Source organism: Otolemur garnettii, unplaced genomic scaffold (assembly GCF_000181295.1).
Source record: "Otolemur garnettii isolate 467f Iridium unplaced genomic scaffold, OtoGar3 scaffold00218, whole genome shotgun sequence".
Lineage (NCBI taxonomy): Eukaryota > Metazoa > Chordata > Mammalia > Primates > Galagidae > Otolemur > Otolemur garnettii.
The window spans coordinates 1,702,075-1,725,191 of record NW_003852613.1 but is presented as its reverse complement, the minus strand read 5'-3'; the positions used below and the strand labels follow the sequence as shown (position 1 = coordinate 1,725,191).

Below are 23,117 nucleotides of genomic sequence, written 5' to 3'. Positions count from 1 at the left end.
CCATCTCAGAGGACAGAATGCCAAGGGTCAGCTGGCTTAGAAAGCGATGTGCAGGGTGCCTGGTGGCAGACCTCAGGGAGAGGGGTGGGTGGGGCAGACAAGGAGGCTGCCCAGTGGGGGCTATACTATGCACCCCACAGGCTATCCCTCCTGTCCTGGCCCTCAGAACCCTGGGGAGGGGAGCCCCAGGCTTGGTTGTCACCCCCTCAGCCTTCCTCAGAGAGGCCTGGGAAACAGGCTCTGTGTGCACAGGCAGTGGGCAGTGCCTCTGGGCCCAGGCATGTGGAGCTTCCACCCACCTGGCACTCTCTGCCTTAGGTTTAAATCTGGTTCCTTTATTTGCCACTTGTGGGGCCCTGCCCTGCCCTACCTACAGAAAGGCCTGATGGGGGTCTTGTGGCCCTCACCCCCAGCACCCGTGGTCCACTGCCGGCCTCTTCCCCTACTTCTACCTTAGCCACCCAAAACGCCTGGGACGTGCCCTCCTTTCCTCCAAATTCTGCACATGCGCCCTTTCCCAAGATTTATGTGGAGCGACTAAGGACCGAAGAATGAAAGAAATGTTGAGATAAAGCTTCATTAAGTGAGTGTGGGTGACACTCTAATGGGGCCACTGGGGCAGCAGAGGGCCAGGTGCTGCCTATGACCTCTGGGGAAGAACTGGCCTCTGGGCAGCCTGGCAGGAGTCAGCCCCCAGCAGCTGGCTGGGCCAAGGGTTTGTAGATGGGCTCCTGAAGCAGAAAGTGAAGCCTCTGGGGTACCCAGTGGGGGTATGGGCACTCATCCCAACTGTCCCACTGGCACTTGTCCCAGCTGTCCCACTGGGGCCCTTCCTCTGGGCAGCTCAGGTCACCCAGGGCTCAGCATCCCCTGACAGTAACCATTTCCATCTCATAGTTGGGGGCACTGAGCCACGGTGGATTGTTTGTGTCTGTCTTCACGGTGTGAGTCCTGGCTTGTGTGGTCAGGTAAACAGGCAGGGCCAGGCCTGGGACTGCCCAAGGCAGGGACTGGTGGGCTTCTCAGGGGCCAATGAGGGGAGGAATTCCCCTGTTGGGAGTAGGGAGGCTAATGACCAGCTGAGGTGGGGCTGGGGGTGGTGGTGTCCCAAGACTCACAATTCAGGCTCTAGTGGGTTTGGAGGGCGCACAGGAGTTTATTGGGCAGCAGAGCAAGCAAGGAATGGGCCAAGGTCCAGTGGTGCCACTCACCAAGACCCCATAGGGCAGCTAAGGCTGGATGTGAGCAGAAGGCACCCAGAGGGGGATGGGGCTGAGCTGGCCCTCACACTCAGGTCTGTCCCAACCAAACCTAGCTGTCCAGAGTGTCCCATCTACAGAATGAGGCTGGAGGGCCTCAGGGGTGTGGGGAAGAGTCCAAGCAGCTGGGAAGGCTCTAAACTCTCCATGTGACCCTGGAAAGGCTATCTGCCTCTCAGCCTCGGTTTCCTCATCTGTGAAGTGGGGGAGATGACCCCTGAGGAGGCTCTTTGCTCTGACAGGCCTGCTGGCTTGGGGATGGGAGTGTGGCCCACCTTTCTGATCCTGAGGTTACTTTTCTGTCTTCATGGAGCTGGATCCAGGTCCTGCATATGAATTAATCTCCACTGCTGCACCCAGGCAGACATCACCAATCAATCTCAGATTTTTCAGCCTTCTTGGAAGGAAGTTTTGGGTTTTCAAGCCCTGAGCTCCAGGTGGCTTCACCAGTGTCACACAACCAGCTCCTGAACTCACCCACCTGATGGTGGTAGGAAAGGGCAGTCGCCAGCACCCTCAGGCTCTGGGTTGGGCAGGTGAGGCCAGCCTGAGAGGAGTCCCAGCAGGAGCTAAGAACAGGCCTTCCACCTTCAGGTTCTAGTGGGAACCTCAAGGTCCTCAAGGGAGTTCCAGCACTGCCACCCCTCCTGTCATCAGAAACTGTGGCCCAGGGAGGGGCAGTGTTGGTTCATGGGGTATGGCGTTCTCTCCTCCCGGACCAGCCCTGCCCCCCACGAGGCCTGGGCGGGCGCCTCAGTGCAGCTTGGGCTCCAGAAACATTTGCTTTAAGTCTTAAAATATCAGGTTCCCGCATCACGGGGTTTCCCTGGGGGCCGCTGGGCAGGCGGGAGGGATTTTGGAGTAAGAAGATTCCTCCGCTGGCCCCTACCTCTCTGCCCACCCCTTGGCTTCAGCTGAAGCTAGTTCAGTGCTTTTGGGGTGGCCACCTGGACCCTCTCTCCTGCTCGGGGTGGTCCTCAGTTCACCCACAAGGTACTGGCCTCCTGCCCTCCTCAGGACCCCAGACAGGCAGAATGTAGGTCTCCCCAGAGCTCACACATGCTCCCTGAATGCCATGGACGCCTTCAGCCAGAGGCATTTCAGATGGGGAAACAGGCCTCAGTAAGGAGCGAGACTGTTGCTCATGACAGTGGTGCTGTGCTCCCCTGCCCTGGTGTCTAGACTCATGCCAGATGAGGGGCACTAAGAAGGGGACTTAAAGAGACCGGGACACCAGGTTGGTGCAGGGCCCAGAGTTCAGGGCAGTTTCCTAGGTAAAGGACACCTGCATGGGGTCTTGAGGGGTGAAGAGGATCATTAGGGCAATCCTGGGGAAGAGGCTCCCTAAAAAAGGAGGGACGTGTGGGCTGGTGCCAGGCTCATAGTGTGGAGTGGAGGGAACAGGGAGGCAGCTGTGTGCCCACGTGCCCATGAAGGAGGTGGGCCTGGGTGCCAGGGGAGGGGGGCAAAGTGGGTTCAGGGTGTTTAGGGTAGGCTCTGAGACCTGTTGCCTATGGAGCTTAGGGGCACAGGGGAGCTCTCCCTGCTGGGTGGTTCTGCCACTGTCCGCCCTCTGTTGCCCCAGGAACTATTGCCACAGGAGGACACAGCCCCTACTCCCTCCCAGGCAGACCACCGGCCTTGGCCCCAGGGACGCCTCAATACAGAGTGAGAATGAGAGCCAGGAGGCAACAGCTGGCCCCACTCACATCCCTTGGGGCCCCCGCCTCTGTGCTCAGGCCCCCAGCCCAGCCTGTTCCCAGGCTGCACCCCACCCCCTAAAACATACTGCCTAGGATATAGGCAGATGAGGCTGTGAGGGGACCAGGCTGGGAAGCTCTGCCTGCCCCCTGGCTACTAGGATGGGGCCAGCCACCTACATGCTCCTGCTCCATCTGCCCTGCTCTCCCTGCAGCCCACGTCCCATTCCTCTTGGTTGTGTGTATGGGCACAGTCCAGACAAGTGGGGATCCCAAAGGGGGCCATATGGGTGATGAGACTCCCAGTTTGTGGAGCCATAGCACCCAGGGCTGTGGATGTGTGAAAATCTATAGCTTTGCTGGCTGCTGTCCTTAGTGCCACATACTTCTCTTGGAGGTGGTCTTGGGGAACCTTCTGGATGGTGCCCACACCCTCTTGGTGGGCAGTCAGGGGTATCAACTGTTTTCTGTGGCCAGCAAGGCTGTGCTAAGGCAGTGAGTGTGTGTGTCTGCCTGGCATTCTCCAGAGAGACCCTGGTGGGCCCCACCATGCTTCCTCCTCCAGAGGATTCTAGGACATCTGACAATGGGCAGCTGCCCGGTCCACAGTCAGGGCCTCTCATACCCTGGGCTGGAGTGATTCTCCCATTTTATAGCCAGGGAAACCAAGGCCCAGAGAGGTGGTAAGGCTTGAGGCCATGGTAGTCCCCTAAGGAACGGAGGGGGGTGTCCTGTGGCTCATTTGCCATGGCTGCCAAGTGACATGGAGATGTGGGAGCACCCTGGGATGGATGCCAGAGACCCCATTCTGTCCATGTCATTTCTGCCATGGCTGAGGCCAGAGAAGGCAGGAGCACAGCCCCTCAGTCTCCCTCAGCCCGGAGGAGCCAGGGGCTGTGTCCTGAGAGGCAAGAGCTGCAGCTAAGGACTGAGAGGTTGATGGTGCCCCTGAAACCTGAGCTGGCAGCTGCCCATGGGAATGGGCGTCTGACCCCACTGCAGCCACCAGGATCCCGGAGAAAATCCTCGAGGACAAGTTAATACCACGACCAATTTTTATTTCAACAAAGTTAATTCTCAACAATGTGATACTGAGGGAGAGGGATTTTCCTGCTTTGGGGGAAGGGGACTGAGGTCCTGCTATGGCACGACCCGCCCCTCCCACTACAGCAAGCACAGGGAACAGCTCCTGGAGTGCAGCTGGACTAGGAGCAGCTGAGGCTGCTCCCAGAATGACCCCCATGCACTGCCCCTTCAGGTTTCCAGGCCTGGCCTGCATGGCCCCCGCAGGCCTCTCCCAGCCTCCTGAGATGGGCCCAGGGACTGCCAGCACCCCTACCCCCTTATCTCTGTCTGGGCTGGATGGGCAGAGCTCTGGAAGGTGTGCTGAGGAGGGTTTGAGCCCACCTCACTAGAGGATCCCCAAGCATGCCCTGTAGGGCTGACCCTGTGGGCAATCTCAAGACTGGACTCAGCCCCCCACTAGGGTGCTGGCTGCAGCACAGCAGGCAGGAGTGGAGGATTGGTGACACAGGGCAGCCTCCCAGGTACCTTTGCCTGACTGGGGGGAGACCCTGAGGGGATAGGAGGGGAGGTTCTGGAGGCGGTGAGGGGGTACTCAGGCTTGACCTTGCTGACCCCCCCAGATGAGCCTGGGGCTGGACCCGGAAGCTACCCCTCCCACCAGATAATCGATGGTCTGGAAGGTCCAGAGCCCTGTCAGAAATCCCTCCTGATGATGACCACATGGGCTGCCTGGCAGGGACAGAGGCGCCAGCCCAGCACTCTCTCTTCCCCATTGGATAGTGTGGAATGGGGAGCCCAGTGGGGTCTGCCCCTCACCTCCTCACCTTGCTGGGCCCATGCCCTCTCACCACCCTGCAAACCCCAGCCCTGCCCAGACCCTGTAGGCCCTGGTTTTGGAGTGGTGGCCCTGGTGGGCACTGCCAGAGCCCACAATAAGTAGGATGGAGGGAGGGCAGGGATTTTCCAGCAGGGGACCAGAGTGTGCCAAGGCTGACAGGCACCCAGGGCTACTGGCTGCTCATACCACCCTGGGCCTTGCTCTGAAGGGAATGCCCGAGGGCAGGGGTGGGGGCCCAAGGGCACCCGCCAACAGGCCAAAGTTAAACCAGATGGGCTGGGGGCCCCAGGGGACAAGTGAGCCATTCGTCACCGTTATCTGCCCGCCGCCAAAATCACAAACACATTTTTAAGTGAAGGTCTGGCTGCCACTGGCCTGCGGGCTCTGATGCCGCCCAGCTGTGGCCATATGGGGGGCGGGAGGTGCCTGAGGGTGGAGTGCCACTGCCCCAACCTGCACTCTCAAGCTGTGCATTGAGGCTGCCTACAAGGACAGAGGGGCTCTGGTGGGGGATGCGCCCTCTGCATGGGACTGGTGGCTCAAGGGTTATTCCATAGGATGGGGCTGGGGACAGACACAGAGGGACAAAGGCAGAAATAGAGCTAGTGATGAAAAGATACAGAGGCAGAAGCAGTGAGCCTGGTGCCTGGCACTAGAGACCCCCCTGGTCTGGACCCCTCCCAGCCCCAAATGGGCAGCACCAAGCCCCAGCATGGCCAGTCTCACTCAGGCTGCTGAGTGGCCTGTGTGATGTGGACAAGGGCCGGCCTCTCTGGGCATAGCCTGCCCATGGTGTGCAGGTGAGGGTGGTGGAGCTGCCCTCTGTCTGGCCATTACTCCAAGACACAAATGCAGGTCCTGTAGGCTCCTGGCTCCTGGCATCCCCTGTGGCCCAGCACCCTGAACCCCTGGGTAGGCCCTTGTGAGTGGGGGACGCCGGGAGAAATGGCCTGTGACGGGGGTGGGCGTCCCAGGCGGGAAAGCAAACAGTGTCAGCGGCTAATGAGCGGGAACCGGGCCTGGGGCTGAGGGCCAGGGAGGGGCATAGCCATCGCTCATCCTGACAGCAGACCGTGAGGGGGGGCCAGGGCCAGGGTGGGAGGGAGCTTGAGAGTCAGCAGAGGGTCCCCTGGAGACCCGACCCCAAACATACATGGACAGACAGACAGAGGGAAGGCAGCCGGGCCTCCACCCCCCAGCTGTGGCCCTGACAGGAACTGCCTTGCTCCATCTTCCGGCAAACCCTTAGCAGCCACCCCACCCTCAGACTTTGCAGGACAAAGGAGGCTTTCCAGGGAGGGGGTCTCAGCCTAGGATCCCCATCATTGCATGCTAGGGAGCAGGAATCTGGGTTCTCGAGGGCCTGCACCTCTGGCCGGTGTGGCCTTGAGGCTCTGCACTTGAGCCTCAGTGCCCCCACCTTCACAAGGCAGAGGAGGGCAGGCATGCTTTCTCTGAGGGGTCCTCTCTGCCCTGACTGTCCCCCACACTGCTACTCCTCCCAGTGCATGGCCCATCTGCCCCAGTGACTTCCACCCTTCTGCCAAACCTCCCCAAACTTTGGTGCTCCTAGTAGCCCAGTGGCAGAGGGTGGCTATTTCGAGAGCATAGGCCTGCAATTCCCAGCACACTGAAGCTGCTGCCCTATTTCAGAGGTAGGAAGGCTGAGGAGCAGAGTGGAAGGGCAGGCAAACTAGGCAGAGTAGCAGCCTCTGTTCCCTAGCCTTCACCCCTGAAGCATGGCCCAGACTCTCAGCCCCTCAGCCATCCCAAGTGCCCTGAAATCATAGGGCTTCTGAGCAAGGCAAGACCTTGGGAGCAGTCCTGGAGCTCTTCCTGGTCCAGCAGTGGCCCCGTGTCTCCACAACTGCCCAGTAGAATGGCCTGGAGGTACCTCCCTTCATAGTGTCCTGGCCCCTGTCCTGCCTCCGCTGTGAGGGGGTGCAGCCATAAATTCACACCACTAGCCACCTTGGGATAAATGTGTCATCAACTGCACAATTTACGAGCACACCCGTGGCCTGCAAGGCAGAGAAAACAAGCCTCTGTGTGCACACGGGTGGGCAGGGGTGAGGTGCTACTGGAGGGGCACAGGGGGCAGGGGTGGGCAGCAGGGGCTTGTGCACTCAGAAGGTGTGAAGACATGCCTAGGGGGCCAGAGGCACAGACACAGGTCCAAGGGGGATCAGGGACAAAGACCCGGGCTCACAGGGTGGTGGTGGTGGGGAGGTGGTGTGGGACATGTGCAGGCTCACACTAGGAGGTGGGACTGCACCTCTCCACAAACACACCCACACACAGAGACACACACAGACATGCAAACACTCAGCAGGTTGGCCACCAGAAGCACATGTGGTTAGTCTCACAGGTGACCCACCCTGGAGGTGTGATCTCTCTCACAAAAGGGAGACTTCTCTGGGAGCTTGTGTGTGTGTGTGTATGCACGTGAGTGTGCACAGTCTTCACTCACTCAGGCAGCCCAGGAGAAGGTTGGTGGGGAGGAGGCCAGAACCACTGCATGGGGATCCCAAGGCACAACCAGTATGAGGAGGACACAGGTGTGAGTGGGGATGTAGGGAAGCCCGGGAACAAGGGCAGACTTGTGATACCTCAGCCTTGTTTGCATCCCACATGCTCCAGGGTTTGATCAGCCTTGTCTGGGAGGCCCACAGAGCCATACAGATACTGAGCACCCCCAGGTGCCAGTGCCAAGAGAGAGCCTTGCCCCTCCACAGTTCTGTTGTTACGCCTGCAAACCACCAGGCCCATGGCCCATCCTGCCCACTTGGACCCTGCAGGGCCATTCCAGGCTCGTGGCTCTGTCAGTGCCAACAAAACTCCAATGCCAGTCACCTGCCAGGACCAATCCAGGCATACCAGCCCATACCTGAGAACATGGGAGGGACAGCCAGGGGATTCTACGGAGTACTCTGGAGGATTCCAGGAGGAGCCAGGAAGGATGGGGAGGTTTGGGGGAGGACTCAGAGACTCAGAACAGCAGCACTAAAGTCTGAGGTCAACAGAGTATAGGCTGGGGGGGGGGGGTTTCTGGTCGGACACGGGTGATCTGGGGATGCTCCTTGTGCTTCAGACAATTGTCTTATTGACCTTGCACAAGAGACCCAGGAGTATGGCCTCAGCCTGCAGGGAAGGGGTAGACTGATGTCCCAGAGGCAACCATGGCTGAACCACAGTACTGGCATCTCAAGTCGGGGAAGGCCAGGGTCTGCACTGATTCCAGACTAGATCTTCTGGTCAAGAGCAGGGACCCCAGGCCAGGGACTTATTAGCCAGAGTTCCACAGACAGAGACCCCACACCAGAGATTCATATTCCAGGGTCCCCCAGGGCAGTGGTGTCCAGGTGAGGCACACAGTGCTGGGAGAGGCCCTAAGCTCCCCCAAATAGGTCTGTCCCCACTTTTCCTATAAAGAAAGTCAGTGGTTTCCCAGGCACTACCTTGGACTGGAATACCTGAAGCTGCCTTGTCTCAGGGTGGCTAACTCCACAGGCTCTCGCCCTGTCCTTACCTGTGCTGCCGTGGATTTCCTGGGTCTGCCCCCCATGGCAGGAAGGTGGTGCTGTGAAAACCCAGTAAGCACCTTCAGTGGGCACCAAGGGCATGGGGCAGGCATGCTGGGACAAGTGGCTGTCAGGGTCTGTGAGAGGCTACCGCCCTCCCAGCCCTGCTCAGATAGAAGCCCCTTCCCCAGCATCTGCAGAGACTGGCTGATAATCTCCAAGAACATCTTTAAATAAAGCATACAGAAAAGCACTCCCCGCCACACACAAATCATATCAACATGGATTTGAATACAGATGCTTGAGCAGAGCTGTCTTTTGGGCTGTCCAGGGTATCCCCAAAGGTCCTCCCCAGGCTGGGGTCACCCCCTTCAGAGGCCCAGGAGACAGTTGTCCTGGCATGACCCAACTCAGAGGCCTTTGTGCCATGTTCAGGGCTGCTCTGGGACCCTTGCCCAGCTCACAGGATCCCTAGCCCCTAGCCTTTTCCCCAGGGGTCTGTCTACAAAGCCCAGGCAAGACAAGCAGCTGCTATGAGGACCCTCTGCCTCCCAAAGGGTTTGGGGGCCGTCAGGCGAAACTCCCACCTCTGAGGATTCCTTTACCCCACTAGGGGCACAGTGGCCTTGTGGGGCTGGTCTCAGGGTCCTGTATGACCGGGATGGGGACAGGGAAGAGAGCCACACCTGGGCAGGATCAGGAGGGCAGGGCAGGCTGCCCTCTGAGGTTGAATGCCAGGAGCCCCTCAATTTGTCTGATGAGCTTAAACACAACCAGGGGATTCCCCAGGGAGCAGGAGGGAGCTGGCAGTGCTCTTAGGCTGGTCCCATCAGGAAGGCTAGAGAGTGGGCTGAGGAGCTCCAGATAGGGCCGAACGTGGGGATGAATACGATGGAGAACAGATGAATGCTGGGTGGCAGGCTCTGGCACCTTTTTCCCCTCTCTCTCTTCCCCGGAACATCTTGGAGACACCAGACACAGGCTGAGCTGGGCACTGTGCACCCTCCCCTGAGCTGTCTCTGGTGTCCAACTTGAGGGTTTGTTCTGAGAGTCAAGGGGACCATCCATGTGACCAGGACCAGACCAGCCCAGGGGACACTCAGTGCCTCTCTCTGCACAGAATACCAAGAGCTCCAAGGGTACTTCTGGATAAGGAATTTTCTCACTCTGTTCCCAACGCCACCACTTCTTGAGATAGGCCCTGGGTGATTTCATGGTGGACATTATTTCCTTGTGCATAAGTGGCCTTAGGGCCACCTCAGGGGTCCTAAGAGGTTGTCCTGGGGTCTGCTCTAGGGAAACACTCCCTCAGGCTCTCTCAAGTCTCTCCCTCAGGTTCACATCTGCCCTGTGCATGGGAGGGTGTGCTCTCACCTGGGGGCCTCACCTGGCCCATCTCTCAGCACCCTTTGTCCAGCTGGCCCACAGCACCCTGCAGGGGAGGGGGATGTGACAGGAAGGCAGGACGGAAGGAAGAAGGGACAGATGGCATTTCCCCTGGGGCAGAGCAGACCCCAGGAGGCTTCTCAGGGGAGGGCCCCCTGACCTGCAGTTCATGTGGGGCCAGTGACAGGGGTCTCCTGATGAGGAGACAACTGTCAATCCCTATAGATGTTTCCTGCCTTTGGAGAGAGATGAGATGGGTAAGAGTGTGTGGATGTAGATGGCTCTGGGCCCATTGGACAGTGCTGGGAAAAGGGGGTCTAGAGGATTCCACCAACAGCTGTTTAAGGCCAGTCCCCAGGACAGTGACCCCGAAGACCTTCCTCAGTGGGGGAGGGTAGTGCTTCTCAAGAGCCCCCCACTGATTTACAGTCCAGGGGGGCTGGAGTTATGACTGCAAAGGCCAGCCCTTCCTCCTCTGCCTCCCTGTTGGGGGTCAATGGGATGGGGGTGGGGTAGCTTTCAGCTGGTTTCCAGATGGGCTCTGTGGAGGGGGCTCCCAGGCAGGGGGGAGGCCTGACGCTCAAGAGAGGGACCTGTCTGGCGTCAGAACCTCTGTCTCTCTGCCCTCTCTCTCTCTCTCTCTGGGGCTGGCTGTCTCTGTCTCAAGCCCTGACTCTGTCACAGACTGTTCCCCTTCCCCACCCTTGCAGGGCACAGGTGATTTATCACCAGCTGCTTGTCTTCCATAGGAAACATCGGGGGTGGGCGCAGACGCTGTGCTGAGCTATGGGCCCCCAGGGCCCTGCCACCCACCCCAATGTTGTTGCTCCGTCTGGGCAGCGGGTGCAGTCCCCCCCCAATGTGGCCAGGGCTTTGGCCCCCCAGACCTTCCCAGGACCTCCTCCACTGGGGCACAGTCAGGCCTCCCGAGTAGGGGTCAGCCCAGCCCCTGAATCTGGCCCCTCCCCAGGCTGGAGGGGCCTGAGCAGACCTGTGCTGTGCAGCCCTGGCAACCGACTGATGGGGAGGTGGTGGATCCTCTTTTCCTGAGTCACTGCCAGGCCCTGGACCGTCCTTCCTGGCAGGAGCTGAGGAGTAAAGGCCCTCACGGTCGCCTGCCCCGCCCTGCTCCACAGTGCACACTGCAGGAGCCCAATAAGTGTTTATGGAGCAAACACCAGCAGAAGGCGGGAGGGATCACCTGCGCTGACACCCCCATCCCTGGCGGAAGATGTCCCTTATCTTCCCCCGTGACAGGCTGTCAGTGAGCCAGGATAGGGGAAGGGGCCGCCATCCCCGCACTCGGTCGGTCAGCAGCCACGCGGCGCTCCCCAGCCTGCTCCCAAGAGGAGCAATCTGCCTTTTCCTCTCCGGGGCGTCCCCTGCAGACTGAACTAGTCCCCTCCTCCCCAGGCCTCTGTTTCTTTGCACAGGGCCAGGTCTTCTGCACCCGGCGCGTGCCTGGGTCAGCGCTAGCCCCGCAGCGGGCGTTTTCTGCAGATCGCGAGCGCCCCCTGGTGCCTTCCCAGGGTCGCGGCGCCAGAGGGAAGGACGCGCCGGCGCTGGGCCTGGGGCTTCAAGGGCCCATTTCACAGACCAGGACGCAGGGGCTCCCAGTCACGCTGTGTCTACCTCGGGCCACTATCTGGCCATCCTGGGACTCACCATATTCAACCTTTTGTTCACTTGCTCACTAGCTGGCTGTGTGTAGGCCCCAGATAAAACTCGAGCTCCATGTTGAGGACACCAACATGGATACAGCATCCTGCCCCATGTATCAGGCTAGGGCAGGGCTGGGAAGCAAAGGTGACCCTTACCCTTGGGGGAGGATGCACCAAAGACTGGCTGAGGCCTTACCCATGGGGGAGGATGCACCAAAGACTGGGAGCCCAGAGAGGCTGGTGGCAGGGGGAGGGTCTGAGGATCCTGACGCTGCAGGGCGGGGAGTAAACCTGGGGTCTGGAGGTGTGGGTTCTGAGCAGGCGATGAGAGGCCTCCTACCTGTTCTCATCTGGAAGGAGGGCCTGGGGCCACAGAGGTGACTAGCTTATCAGTGGGGAGTGGTGTGTACCCCTCCGGGCCATTCAGCGGCACTGAGCTGGGACCAGCCATTTCCCCACATTTCTTGGCCACAGCTGAGACTCCAGGGTCAGCTCAGGGTTAGAAGGTGGAATGGGGGCTCCTAGGCAGCCTGAGAAGTCAGCCAAGCGGGCCAAGCTGTGCCCTCCATGATCTATACCTTGGCATGAGCCTACCTAGACCACAGAGAACTGTCAAAGGGGATATTCTGGAGGACCCATAGGGCTCAGCTGTCCCTTTGACCAGAGAGCAGGAAGTTCTTCCTTATGTGTGGCCACACTGTGATTCCAGCAGCTTTCTCCATCAGAGGATACCCCGCTTCCTCAGTTCTGGCCCTCAGGCCCCCATGCCACCCTCTCAGGGACACACTGGTCTAGACCCTGCAAGCCTTGTGGGCAGTGGGCCTGAGCTCCTGTGGACGAGTTCCTGCAGATCCTTCTGGGACCTTGTCCCACAGCCCAAAGTGGTCTCCATTTCTTAGCTTGGGGTCAAATAGGACCCCAGTCTCTTTCTCCTGGGCCTCCAGAAGGCCTCAGTGACCAAGGGTGGGGAGTTCCAGGGGCCTGTCCCAGCTCTGCTCCCAGGGTAGATAATAAGAAAGCTCTAGGGTCCAGTGGCATGTGCCCTTTGGGGGTTGGCTTTCTCTTTTGGAAAGTGGCGAGCGTACCTCATCCCTGCACCCTATTGGGACTCAGTTTGGAGAGTTGCTGATGTACCTTGTTGTGATGACTGTTACTTCTGACCTCTGCCAGGAGTTCTGGGGGTGCTGGGCCACCCCTGGGGACAGCAAGGTGGACTGTGCATCTGTACAAAGGGGGTCACCACCCCGATGTGGCGATAAGGCCGGATGGACAACTGCACAGTCGGCTGCAGGCCACAATGGGCCGGATGCCCCGCACCTGCCCACAAAAGAGAGGGTGGCTCCTGCCTCATGTCTGACCGACAGTCTCAAGATAGCATCAGCCCTGTGGGAGGGTCATCTGTCTTGTCCCACAAAGGCCAGGACAAAGGCCATGTCAGCAGCAGCCTCCCCGACCCAGTCAGTGGTGGTCAGTGAGGGCCAGGGGCCTTCCTGTGCCAGGCGGCTGGGACCTGAGGCTTCTTTTCTGGGGCCATTTGGAATGCATGGAGAATAGTCTTTATTGTATATGGCCCCAGTGGGTGGGGGCTGCCTCCAGGGTGAAAGAGGGACCTTGTTCTAGGTACTTCCAGGCTGACCCCAATGGAGAGGAAGGTGCGGCCTCCTCATTTGGGCACTCTGTGCCCTTGCTAGCAGCCTGTAGCAACCTGAGCACCCAGGAGGAATCAGAGGCCCTGGATGCTGAGCTCCAGGGTTGGGAGGAACAGCAGGAGGCTGGGGACTGGAGGGCTCTAAGAAACCCCTCACAGGTCTGGGGGTCAGAGAGCACTTCCCAAGGGAAGTGGCAGTTGAGGGTGGACTCACTGGAGATGTGGAGATGGACAAGGAGCAGTGGTGTGAAGGGACCATGTACCAGGCAGAAAGAACAGTGTGTCTAGGGCCCCACTGGGAGGCAAAGACAGCATGCATAGCCTGGGGCCTGGGGAAGCTGCACAGGAGGGAGATTTGGGGGTGTCTGGAGGGGTCAGGGTGGTGGGGGGCCTGGCTTACTCCAGGACACAATTATTCCAGAGACCCTAGGAACTCTGGCATCCCCTCACACCTGCAGGGCCTTCCAGGGACCCCACTGCCCACAGCTTCATATCCCAGGGACTGATTTCTTATAGGGAGCCTCAGACAGACCAGCCTGCCACCCAGCACCCTCTGTCTGCAGAGGGACAAACCCAGCCCACTCCACTACTCTGAGTAGGGTCCATACAGCATGGTCCCTGCACAGGGGACACCTCAGCCCCGAAGCTACACTCAGACCATCCTCCCAGCCCTGCGCTGCCCACAGGAACCCTACTCAGAGCATCCTCAGACTCTTGAGGTCACACTGCTGTGATAGACTGCCTTGTCCGCAGAGTCCTCACTCCCACAATGTCCTCATTGCCCCCCAGTGTCTTCTTTCTCCCCACTGTGTTCCCATTTAAGAGTATCTTCTGTGCCTTCCCCTGTGATCTTTCAGAGTTTGACAGGAGTCATCTCCCACTGACTCCTGTTTGCCCCAAGGTGGGTGTGGATGTGTGTGAAGATGCAGTTGTGTCCCCTTGAACTTCCCAGGGGAACTTTTCTGGTGCTTTTTGAGGGAAATGTCCAGGTCAGTGGTGTAGAGACCTGTCACATCTTCTGTAGGAGAACTGGTTTATTCAGCACCAAAGTTTGGGAGGGGGGATTGAGCAGGGCCTGGGCTACACTTCACCCTCCTGACCTCCTGGGCATAGAGGGCATGGCTGCCTCGTGGGGAGGGCAGCAGTTCCGGCAGACTGGATCTGGGCCAGTGGGCCCGTGTGTGTCTACGAGATTGGGCAGCGGCAGAGGCCAGGTGGGTCCAGGGTGGAAAGGGCGCTTCTTGGGCAGGGTCCCGTCGAGTTTGCAGGTTCATGTTGCTCAGAGCCAATTGACTCCTCTCAGGACGCGCCAATTCCGGCGGGCTTCGCCACCAGGGGGGCGGTGAGCGACAGCCGGTGTGCCGCCAGGGCGCGGGCGCGGGCGCGCAGCCTCCGCAGGCGGCACAGAAGCAGCGCCAGTAGCAGCGCGTGCAGCAGCCCGAGCCCGAGCAGCGCGAGCTGAACCGCCAGAACCTCCCAGCAGAGCGGGCCGGGAGTACAGGCAGCACGCAGCTCATCCTCTGCCAGGTAGGACAGCAGGCGGCCGCGCAGCGCAGAGGGCGAGGCGCAGCGCAGGTCACGGTAGGCCGCGCGCTCGGGGCGGCCGGCTAGCCAGGCGCGTAGCGGCACCAGGCGGCAGTCGCAGTGCCAGGGGTTGGCGCTCAGGCGCGCGACGCGCAGTGCCGGCAGCGAGTCCAGCAGCCCCGGCGGCAGCGCCGTCAGGTTGTTGCCAGTCAGCACCAGTTCGGTGGTGCCCAGAGGGAAGACAGCCGGCAGCGAGGCCCCAGTCAGCCTGCGCCACCCACAGTCGACGACCGTCCCTGCGCAGCTACAGGGCGCAGGGCAGCCCGCGGCGGGGCGGCTCGGCGGCGCCAGTAGAAGGAGCAGTAGGCTCAGCGCCCTGCGCGGCCCTGGAAGGGAAGTGCTGGGTCAGCCGGGCGGCCAGCGGGGCACCTGGGTGTCCCTGAGCACCCAGAGCGCCGGACCAGCCTCCATCCAGCTCGCGAAGACCGCGACTACCTTAGCCTGTAGTCCTCTCCACCCAGAGCAACCGCGCGCTGTGTAAAAGTCCCCTCTAAGTCTGACCCAAGTACCGCCCAACCTTCGTCTGCATAGGGAGCGGCCGGGCCGACTGGACGCAGACTCACCGGAGCCCATGGCGAGAGGACGGCAGCACGGCTCGCTCTGGATCAGGAGGTGTGTTGGCCGGAGAACCTGGCGATAAGGCCGTCCCACCCCTGCCAGTCCCTCCCGCCCGCTGCCTTGACCACGGTGCTGTGGCAGGGCCAGAAATAACCCTGCGGCCGCGTGGACCGGCGCTGCGGACGCAGATAGCGTGCTATCACCACTGCTTGCAGGTCCCCGGTTTCCGCTCCCACCCGCTCCCAGGGGCGCATGGAGCACTCAGACACCCGCTGAGACGTTCAACAACATTGTTCTGTCACCAGGACAGGACGCAGCGTTCACAATCAAACAAAACGGAGCATAATGTGGAGGAGAGGGGTCATGCGGGGTGAAGGGGGGAATCCGGGAGGCCCAGTGCTGGAGGCCTGAGCGGCAGTGCTGCTGGGGAGGAGACCTCCAGCTGCGGGCAGGGCACGGCCCTCCCAGCACAGGGAATTGCCAGGGGATGGCACACATCCCGCTGCCCCTGGAGCCGTCCAGGTCCAGCCGGATCTGTGGAGAAGAGGCAAGGACCCGCACGGGTGTCCCGCCACCCTCCCCGCAGCAGTCTCCAGCCCCGGGAGGGTTCCTATTTGCTGCAACCGTCCAGCCCCGCCCGCTGGGGTTGCGGTGCGTGAGTGAGGAGATTAGGGAGGACCTGGCCCACCTCTGCACAAAGTGGGGTTCCAGCATATGCTGGGTGGCCCGCGGAAGCAAACCTAGGAGGGTTCCCCAGTCCGCTCTGCGGGACCCTGGGGATCCATTCCTCTCTTCCGCCTGGGTTTGCCCGCCTGCCTGGGTGCGCTGACCTTCCAGGAGGGGGAGGGGAAATCTCAGAAGTCGCAAACCATCTTAGCTCCTGATCCTCCAAGGTGGGGGGCAACTGGGGGGTGTCACTGTCCAGGCCCCTCGGAAGCAGATACAAATGACGTGGGAGGGGGTGGTGCTGAGAATAAATTAGGGTCAGCGGAGGCTGTGCCCGTGTCTCCAGGTTGGGGACAGTCCGATCTGGGCCACTGTAGGTTAGGGTTGGGTCCAGGCTAGTCCAAGAACCAGGTGAAACCAGGGTCGAGTCCAGGCTCCAGGGGCGGGAGGGGCCATCCCGGAGACGCTGGCGGATCCGTGGCGACGTGGGCGGGACGGGGTCACTGGTCCTGCATTTTCTGCTTCATTTTCTGCAGCATCTCCTGCATGCGCCTCAGCTGGGGGGCAGGGCAACGGAGCGGTGAGGAACGCCCATCGGCCCTTGGCCACGCCCACCTGCCCCGCCCCGTCCTCGCTCCTCTAACCTCCTCATCCTTCATCCTGATGAGCTTCTCGGTTTCCGCGTCCGGGGTGGGCAGTGGCAGGATGGGGATGGGGCTATCCATGCGGCTGTCCTGGGTCAGCTTGCTGTGGGTTTGCGGGTGGGAGCCACAGCGCTGCTGGGAAGCTCAGCGGCTACGGCTAAGGGTTGTCGACCCCACCCCCACTACCAAGGCCGTGCCTTCCCAGGCCTCACACCCCCGGGCTGGCTCTGGGAGACCAAGTGCTGGGGAGTTGATTGGGGGGGGGTCGGGTGGGTGGTGGGGCCAAGAGGGGCGAGGCGGCGTACCTGGTCATCTGCTGGATGCAGTGCGCGCGGTAGTTCTCGTAGTGCACGTCGCACGTCACATCCTTGAGATCGTGCATGTGCGTGCGGATGAGCATGTTACGCAGCTTCACAAAGTCGCAGTGCGCCTGGTTCTCCACTGCGCAGGAGCAGGGGGTGGGTGGGCGCCGGCTGGGGCAGCCTTCCCGCCCTATGACCCGAGATGGTGCCCAGTGCCCTAACTCATCCTCCATGATCCCCTAGGGGCACAGTCACCCAGGGGGTGGGTGCGCGCCGGCCCAGGCGGCCTTCCCACCCTGTATCCTGTGTCAGTGCTGGTGCCCGTGCCCCAACTCACCCTCCACGATCCCCCAGGGGTACAGTCGCCCCCGGACCCGTTGCCCCTTGGCCTCCACCACCGTGTTGCTGCCTATAACCGCGAAGGGTGCGCTCTCCTGGGGGAAAGGGAAGGGTTCAGACCTGGTCAGCGTACGTGAAGGGTCAGTGATTGGAGAGGGGCATGGGCGCTTAGCTCAGGTAGGCCCTGCAGCATCACCATCGCTGACCTCTCCCCAAAGGGATTCCAGCCTCTCTGCTGCCCACTGAAGCCTAAGCCTGTGCAGCTTACACCACCAGGGCCTTTGCCAGGCTGTGCCTAGACGCTCGCTCCCTCCTCTCCATCTCCTCCCCCCACCAAGACCTCCCTATGCAGCTACTTCCCAGTTCTCTCCCAGGGCTGAGCCTATGCAGCCTGGTACTGATGGCCCTGCTGACACTCTGCTCCTGCCTTAATGGCCACCTGCTCCTGGCTTGGTCTCCATCATCACCATCTAGCTGGTGGGACAACCACAGCCACCACCTCCCCCTCCCGCCCATCAGAATTCTAGGTGGGAGGCAGGGCATGCCACAGCCCTGTGGCTACAGAGCCAGGCCCTCCCACTGGTGACCTGTGGGAACAGGGTTGGCGTGGGAGTCTAGCCAGCAGCTGCATCTTTGGATCCCAGCAAGTGCTCCATGATTCACTAAGCACCTGTGTGGGGCCAAATGACCCAGCACAGGCCAGGCGGGCACATGGGTGCCCCTCATCCTCTAGTTCTAGGCCTTTAACTCCCAACAAATGACCCCATCCCAGCCAGGTCAGACCTGAGTGCTCAGCCCTCTCTGGCTCTGTATGAAAAGAGCCCATCTAGTACCCTCTGGCCCATGGCTCTCTCCTCCCTGCCACCTCTGTCCTCCTGTCCCCACTGGACTGCATGGCCACCTTCAGTTCCCGGTCCTGCTGCTTGAAGTCCTCATCCTCGTCAGAGTCACACTCGGGGAACTGGTACACGTGGATCCCGAACTTGTCAATCTCCTCTCGGATCTGCAGCCAGGCGAGGGCTGTCAGGTTTGGGGCCTGACAGCCCAGCCTCATGCCCTCCTCCCACCTGGTCTTGGGCCAGACCCCTCTGCCACAGAGGCTCACCCGTTCCTTCAGCTTCCGGATCTCACTGGGGACAAGACAGTCAGCTTTGGCGATGAGAGGCACGATGTTCACCTTCTCGTGCAAGGCCTTCATGAAACCCACATCCACTGGCCGCAGCCTGTAGGGATCAACCAGGGCATAGGCATGGTGAAGGAGCCAGAGGGAGACAGTACAGGGGGCAGGCTCCCCAGCTGGCCCTGAGACAGCCACGTACCCGTGCCCAAAGGGGGAGATGAAATACAGGCAGCAATGCACCCTGTTGTCCTGAATGTTCTTGCGGTTGAGTCCACTCTCGTCCCGGAAATACTGCTCAAACTGCTGGTCCACATAGTCGGTGATGGGCTTCCAGCTGCAGGTGGGAGGGGTGCATGAGGCCGGGCTGCCAGAGCCGCCCTCCAAACCAGACAGGCAGCATGCCCAGGCAGGCTGTGCTCACCACTCAGAGTTGTTCACAGCGTCCCCGAAGCCCGGCGTGTCCACGATGGTGAGCTTCAGCTTGACACCCTTCTCCTCGATGTCCACTGTGTGCTTGAGGATCTCCACCGTCTGGTTGATGCGCTCTGGGGGAGGGGGGTGTGCTTGGAGGTGCCTTTCCATCCCTCACCCTCCTTATCCCAGGCAGCTAGGACCTTGGTCCCCATCCATCCTGGTGCCTTGGCCCAGGGGATCCACATTCTGAGAAGGGAACTGCAGGGGCTGGACCTGGAAGGAGGCCCCTTGGTGGGGGGGGGGGTCCCATGACAGGGATCTGGGGATCAGTGTCTGGGCTGGGGGGCACTCACCCTCTGCACTGAGCAGCTTCCGATCCTTGTACAAGTCGGTCAGGAAGAGGCTGTGGACCAGCGTGGACTTCCCCAGGCCCGACTCACCTGCACAGAGGTACAGAGCAAGGGTAGGGCTAGGTCCGGGAGCACTAAGACTGAGCCTAGCTGCCCAGCAGCCCCAGCCACTGCACCTGGGCCTGGCCCACTCACCAGCCACCATAAGTGTGAAGTCAAAGCCCTTCTTCACCGACTTGCGGTGCACCTGGTTGGGCAGTGTGGCAAAGCCCACGTACTGCTTGTCGATGTCCTGGGGGAGGGTTGGCAATCAGGGTTACACTGGGCTTCCTTCTGCAGCCCAGTGCCCTGTCTCCTGGACAGGATGAGGAGACAGCAGAGGGCACTGTCCAAAGGGTAGGGCATTTCAGTGGCAAAAACGGAACAGGGCCTCTGAGCAAAGGCCTGGGGATGGGAAGGCAGGAAGGGGTGGCAGGGGAAGGCAGTCTTTCCCAGTCTCAGCAAGGGCTGGGCAGGACCAGAGACTCCGTATGTTTGTGTTTGTATGTGTGTGTGTGTGTGTGGGGGGAGGTCAGATGTCAAGCAGCAGCAGGCACAGCCCATGTCCTCCCTCCGGGGACAGAAGGCAGCAGGTCTGAGACCCTCAGGCACAGCCAAGGCCTCCACAGGGCCTGGACACTCACCCCTTGGGAGAATACCAGGGGGTGGGAGGCCCCATCTGGCCCTGATCCAGCCGCGGGGGTAGCTGCAGCAGCAGCCGAAGAGCAGGGGCTATTTATAGACAACAGCGTTGAGCCTCCCCCGCCTGCCGGCCTGACAGCCCACCCCCAAAGGCCCCTGGCCCTGCTGGCCCCTGCCACGTCCCAGAGCCTACAGAGTCCGGCTGAATGGACGCACACGCACTGCCCCAAATTTCACCCCCTCCACACACACACACCTTGAGCCGCCGCTGGGCCTGGGTCCGAGGCGACAGCAGCTGCTCTACCAGGCGGTCCTGGGGTGCTGCTAACGAGTCCATAGCGGCGACCCCCGCGACCCAGCCGGCCGTGATCGGACCCCAGACCGGGGCAGCCTGATGGAGCCGAGTAGTCGGAGGGACTTACACGTGGTACTGCCCCTACGCCGTGTTCTGGGCCCCGTTTTGCGGACACAGGAACTGAGGCCTGGAGAGGGGACCTCGTCTTTCTTGGGGGCCGCCGGCCCCGGAGGCCGCCCGAGTCATTCCCCTGCCCGTGCGGACCCGTCCGGAGCTGTGGTAGCGTCGCAGCCTCAAGCAGGCCTGTCCGCTCCCGCACCCGGCCCGGAGGCGGGGCTATGCGGGCGCCCAGGGAGCTCGCGGTAGGGGGCGGTGGGGACGGCCCCGCCCTCTGTCGCCGGGAAACTGTCGCCTAGAAATTGGGCCGCAGGCGGAGCCACATGAGAGCTGCTGCGGAGGGCAGGGCCGAGTAGAGGCGCAGGCGGGCCGTGGCGCCTAGCGGACCGGGAACCCCGCCACACACCCGCGGCCTCATTCCTAGCGGCTGGGCCGTCGGGCCCCGCACGCGGCCGGATGGGGCGCCCGGGTCGCCGGCAGAGTGGAGTCTGAGGCTGCGGTGTCCCGCTCCCCAGAGAGGCGGCTCCCCTTCCGCCCGCCAGAGGGCGCCAGAGGACGCTCCCGGGACCCACGCGCAACCGCGCGGAAACCGGCCCCACAGATGCCGTCCTCCGCTGGCGGACTCGCCCGAGAGCCTCCTGGCGGTGCCTGGAATCCCAGCTGCCCAGGGACTCACTCCCCCGTATGCCCCCAACCCCGCTCTCGTCTATCCTTGTTTTTGCACAAGCGCGTGCGTTAGCGTATTCTTTCTCAATGTGACGCTCCAAGACGTGCAGAGGACCGGACGAGGGCTGAGCCCACCTCTCTCTAAAGTCCAACCCAGACGGCTCCCCACCCCTGGCCCTGGAGGCTTAGATGGGGCAAAAGGAGGGAGGAGATGCAGGCGCCCATTGTAATGGGCACCTCCCAAAACTTGGAAGCCCCTGTCAGCCCGCTGAAAATCCTCATCACCATGTGCCATCGCTGCCTCCCCCAGTTGTCCACTCCCCCGGGGGGGGGTGTTGGAGGTGCGATAGGGAAGACGGAGTGGGACCTGTTGCCCACCAGCTCCAGTGAACACTCCCATGGCCTCTGAGTGTCCCTGCTCATTGCAATCCATAAAAAAAGGATCTATGGGACTGCAGAGTTCCTGCCAGCTGGATCTCACCCTCCTATGACCATCCCAGGGACCACAGAAGTCTCCTGAGTAAAAGAACCATTCTCTGTGGGCCCCCAAACCTTTCCTCACTGTCTACCTTCAGGACCCCACCAGAATCCCAGTGAGCCTGTGGCAGGAAAGAGGCCCGGCAGAGTCTCCAGGGCTGGCCTGGGGACAACAGGAGCAGAGCCCCTGGCTCTCTCAACACAGACCCTGCCTTCTTGGCTCTCTACTGGCTGAGGACCTCTACCCTGACCATGCTCTAGTCCTGCTTTGAGGCCTGAAGGCTGCTGGCATCAGGGAAGGAGTGGGTTCAGAGCTGGTAACAGGAGATCTTTCAGCAGAGGACAGGGGGCAGCCACATCCTCCAGCTCCCACAGCTCCCACAGCTCCCACAGCCCATGCTCCCAGAAAGCTACCCTACTGGTCCACTTGTCCCTGACCTGCAGGAAGCCTCTGGGCTGAGAGTCACCCAACCTCTAACCATAGTTCTACTGAGGACACAGCCCTTAGCCCAGCACACACTGGACAGGCATCTCATGACACTCAGAATGTCTCCAGAAAGACAGACAGCCTTGGGCCTGGGCCTCAGCCTGGAAGGTGTCTAATGGAGCTGTGGCTTGCAGGCTGCCTCAGTCTACACCCCCCACCCCCCACCCAAGGCAAAGCCTCTGGGAAGCCCCAGGTCAGAAGGACAGGAGTCTCACTCCTACCTCCCAACCCCCTTGGCCATTACTTGTCCAAGCAGGATGTGGATTCCCTGGGGGAATTCCCCTCCCTGCTGGGATCTCCTGCCCTGGCCGCTGCACCCTGGGCCAGCATCCATGGTTTGGGTGAACCCCATCATGATGGGGGCTGCCCAGGCCACCCTGGTGCCAGAATTGGGCCCTTCTCCTCTACAAAATGGCTGAGCTCAAGGTAGAAAGGCCACCTCCAGGGCTACCCCGGAGTCCCCAGCCCACCTGCTTATCAGCCCCACCCCACCCCCACTCAACCAGGGGTCTTGGGCTTTGTTTAACCCTGAGCTCATTTGGCTTTTCAGCAGGGGCCAGCCTCCCATGGAGTCCTGCATTCCTGGAGGGTGGGGACCAGGCCAGCCCTTTTGGGAAGCCACAGCCTATTTGTACCCACTGGGTCTGAGGCCCTGAGCTGGGCGCTGGGATGACTCAGATTAGGCCTTGGAAGCTCCTAGTGTGGGGAAGAGGCCCAGCCACAAACCAGTACACTGAAATGTGTGTGTGGACAGGGACAGGTGCATGAAGGTGCTGTGACAGTGGGGAAGGGTGGCAAGAAGCTGCTCTGTGGAGCAGCTCAGGGACTGTGCACAGGCTGGTAGGTCCTGAGTCCCTCATCCCCCACCCCTCTCCCGTGGACTGCAACAACCATAGCCTCACCCAGGACCCCCAGCACTCCGCCAGGCCAGCAAGGAGATGCTGGCGCTGGACCAGAGGAAGAGGGACCCTCGGCCCATCCCCCCATCCTGGGGAAGGGCGCGCAACCCCTGCTGTGAGGGTCAGGAGACCAGGCACCCACTCTGGCCTGGCACCCCTCGGTGCCCCTGAAACCCCAGGAGTCCCAGCACTGCCCCAGCTGACAATCGGTAACCGCGACTGGGCTGGATGACGGCCGGCGGGGGCGGGGTCGCGCCTGGGCGCGGGCGGCGTTAGTGCCACAAAGGGTGACAGCCAGCCGGGTCTCGGCAAGCTGAGCGGCAGCGCGCACGTACCTGCTTATCCTCTGCCCGGTCGAGGTCGGGTCGAGTCCGGGTCCGGGCGGGTCCGGGCCGGCGGGCGGGGGAGAGACGGAGGGACACGGTGAGGGGCGGGCGGCGGGGACAAAGGCGCGCGGGCACGCGGGCGGGCACCGGGCT

The 23,117-nt window shown here is 61.3% G+C and overlaps 2 protein-coding genes across 2 annotated transcripts; both read right to left on the bottom strand.

Annotated features, from left to right (window-relative positions):
* Positions 1–14,087: 14,087 nt before the first annotated feature.
* GP1BB (glycoprotein Ib platelet beta subunit) lies at positions 14,088–15,294 on the bottom strand. The gene is made up of 2 exons (XM_003801703.3): positions 15,187–15,294; positions 14,088–14,949 (listed from the first exon to the last, which is right to left on the bottom strand). The coding sequence occupies exons 1-2, from the start codon at positions 15,194–15,196 to the stop codon at positions 14,339–14,341; spliced, it is 621 nt and encodes a 206-aa protein (XP_003801751.1). The 5' UTR covers positions 15,197–15,294; the 3' UTR covers positions 14,088–14,338.
* A 163-nt stretch (positions 15,295–15,457) lies between these two features.
* SEPT5 (septin 5) lies at positions 15,458–20,040 on the bottom strand. The gene is made up of 11 exons (XM_023508024.1): positions 19,954–20,040; positions 19,212–19,308; positions 19,020–19,106; positions 18,674–18,797; positions 18,452–18,586; positions 18,238–18,355; positions 18,034–18,135; positions 17,131–17,227; positions 16,797–16,932; positions 16,492–16,594; positions 15,458–16,404 (listed from the first exon to the last, which is right to left on the bottom strand). Exons 1-11 carry the CDS (start codon positions 20,032–20,034, stop codon positions 16,348–16,350), a joined length of 1,137 nt encoding a protein of 378 aa, XP_023363792.1. The 5' UTR covers positions 20,035–20,040; the 3' UTR covers positions 15,458–16,347.
* Between the last annotated feature and the right edge of the window lie 3,077 nt (positions 20,041–23,117).

Excerpts from the sequence above, each read along its gene's own strand:
- SEPT5 (XM_023508024.1), bottom strand. The coding sequence starts at position 20,034 with ATGGACTCGTTAGCAGCACCCCAGGACCGCCTGGTAGAGCAGCTGCTG. Across the intron at positions 18,356-18,451 it reads ATCTCCCCCTTTGGGCACGG|GCTGCGGCCAGTGGATGTGG; the intron begins GTACGTGGCTGT and ends TGATCCCTACAG. Across the intron at positions 16,933-17,130 it reads CCCCTGGGGGATCGTGGAGG|TGGAGAACCAGGCGCACTGC; the intron begins GTGAGTTGGGGC and ends GCTCCTGCGCAG.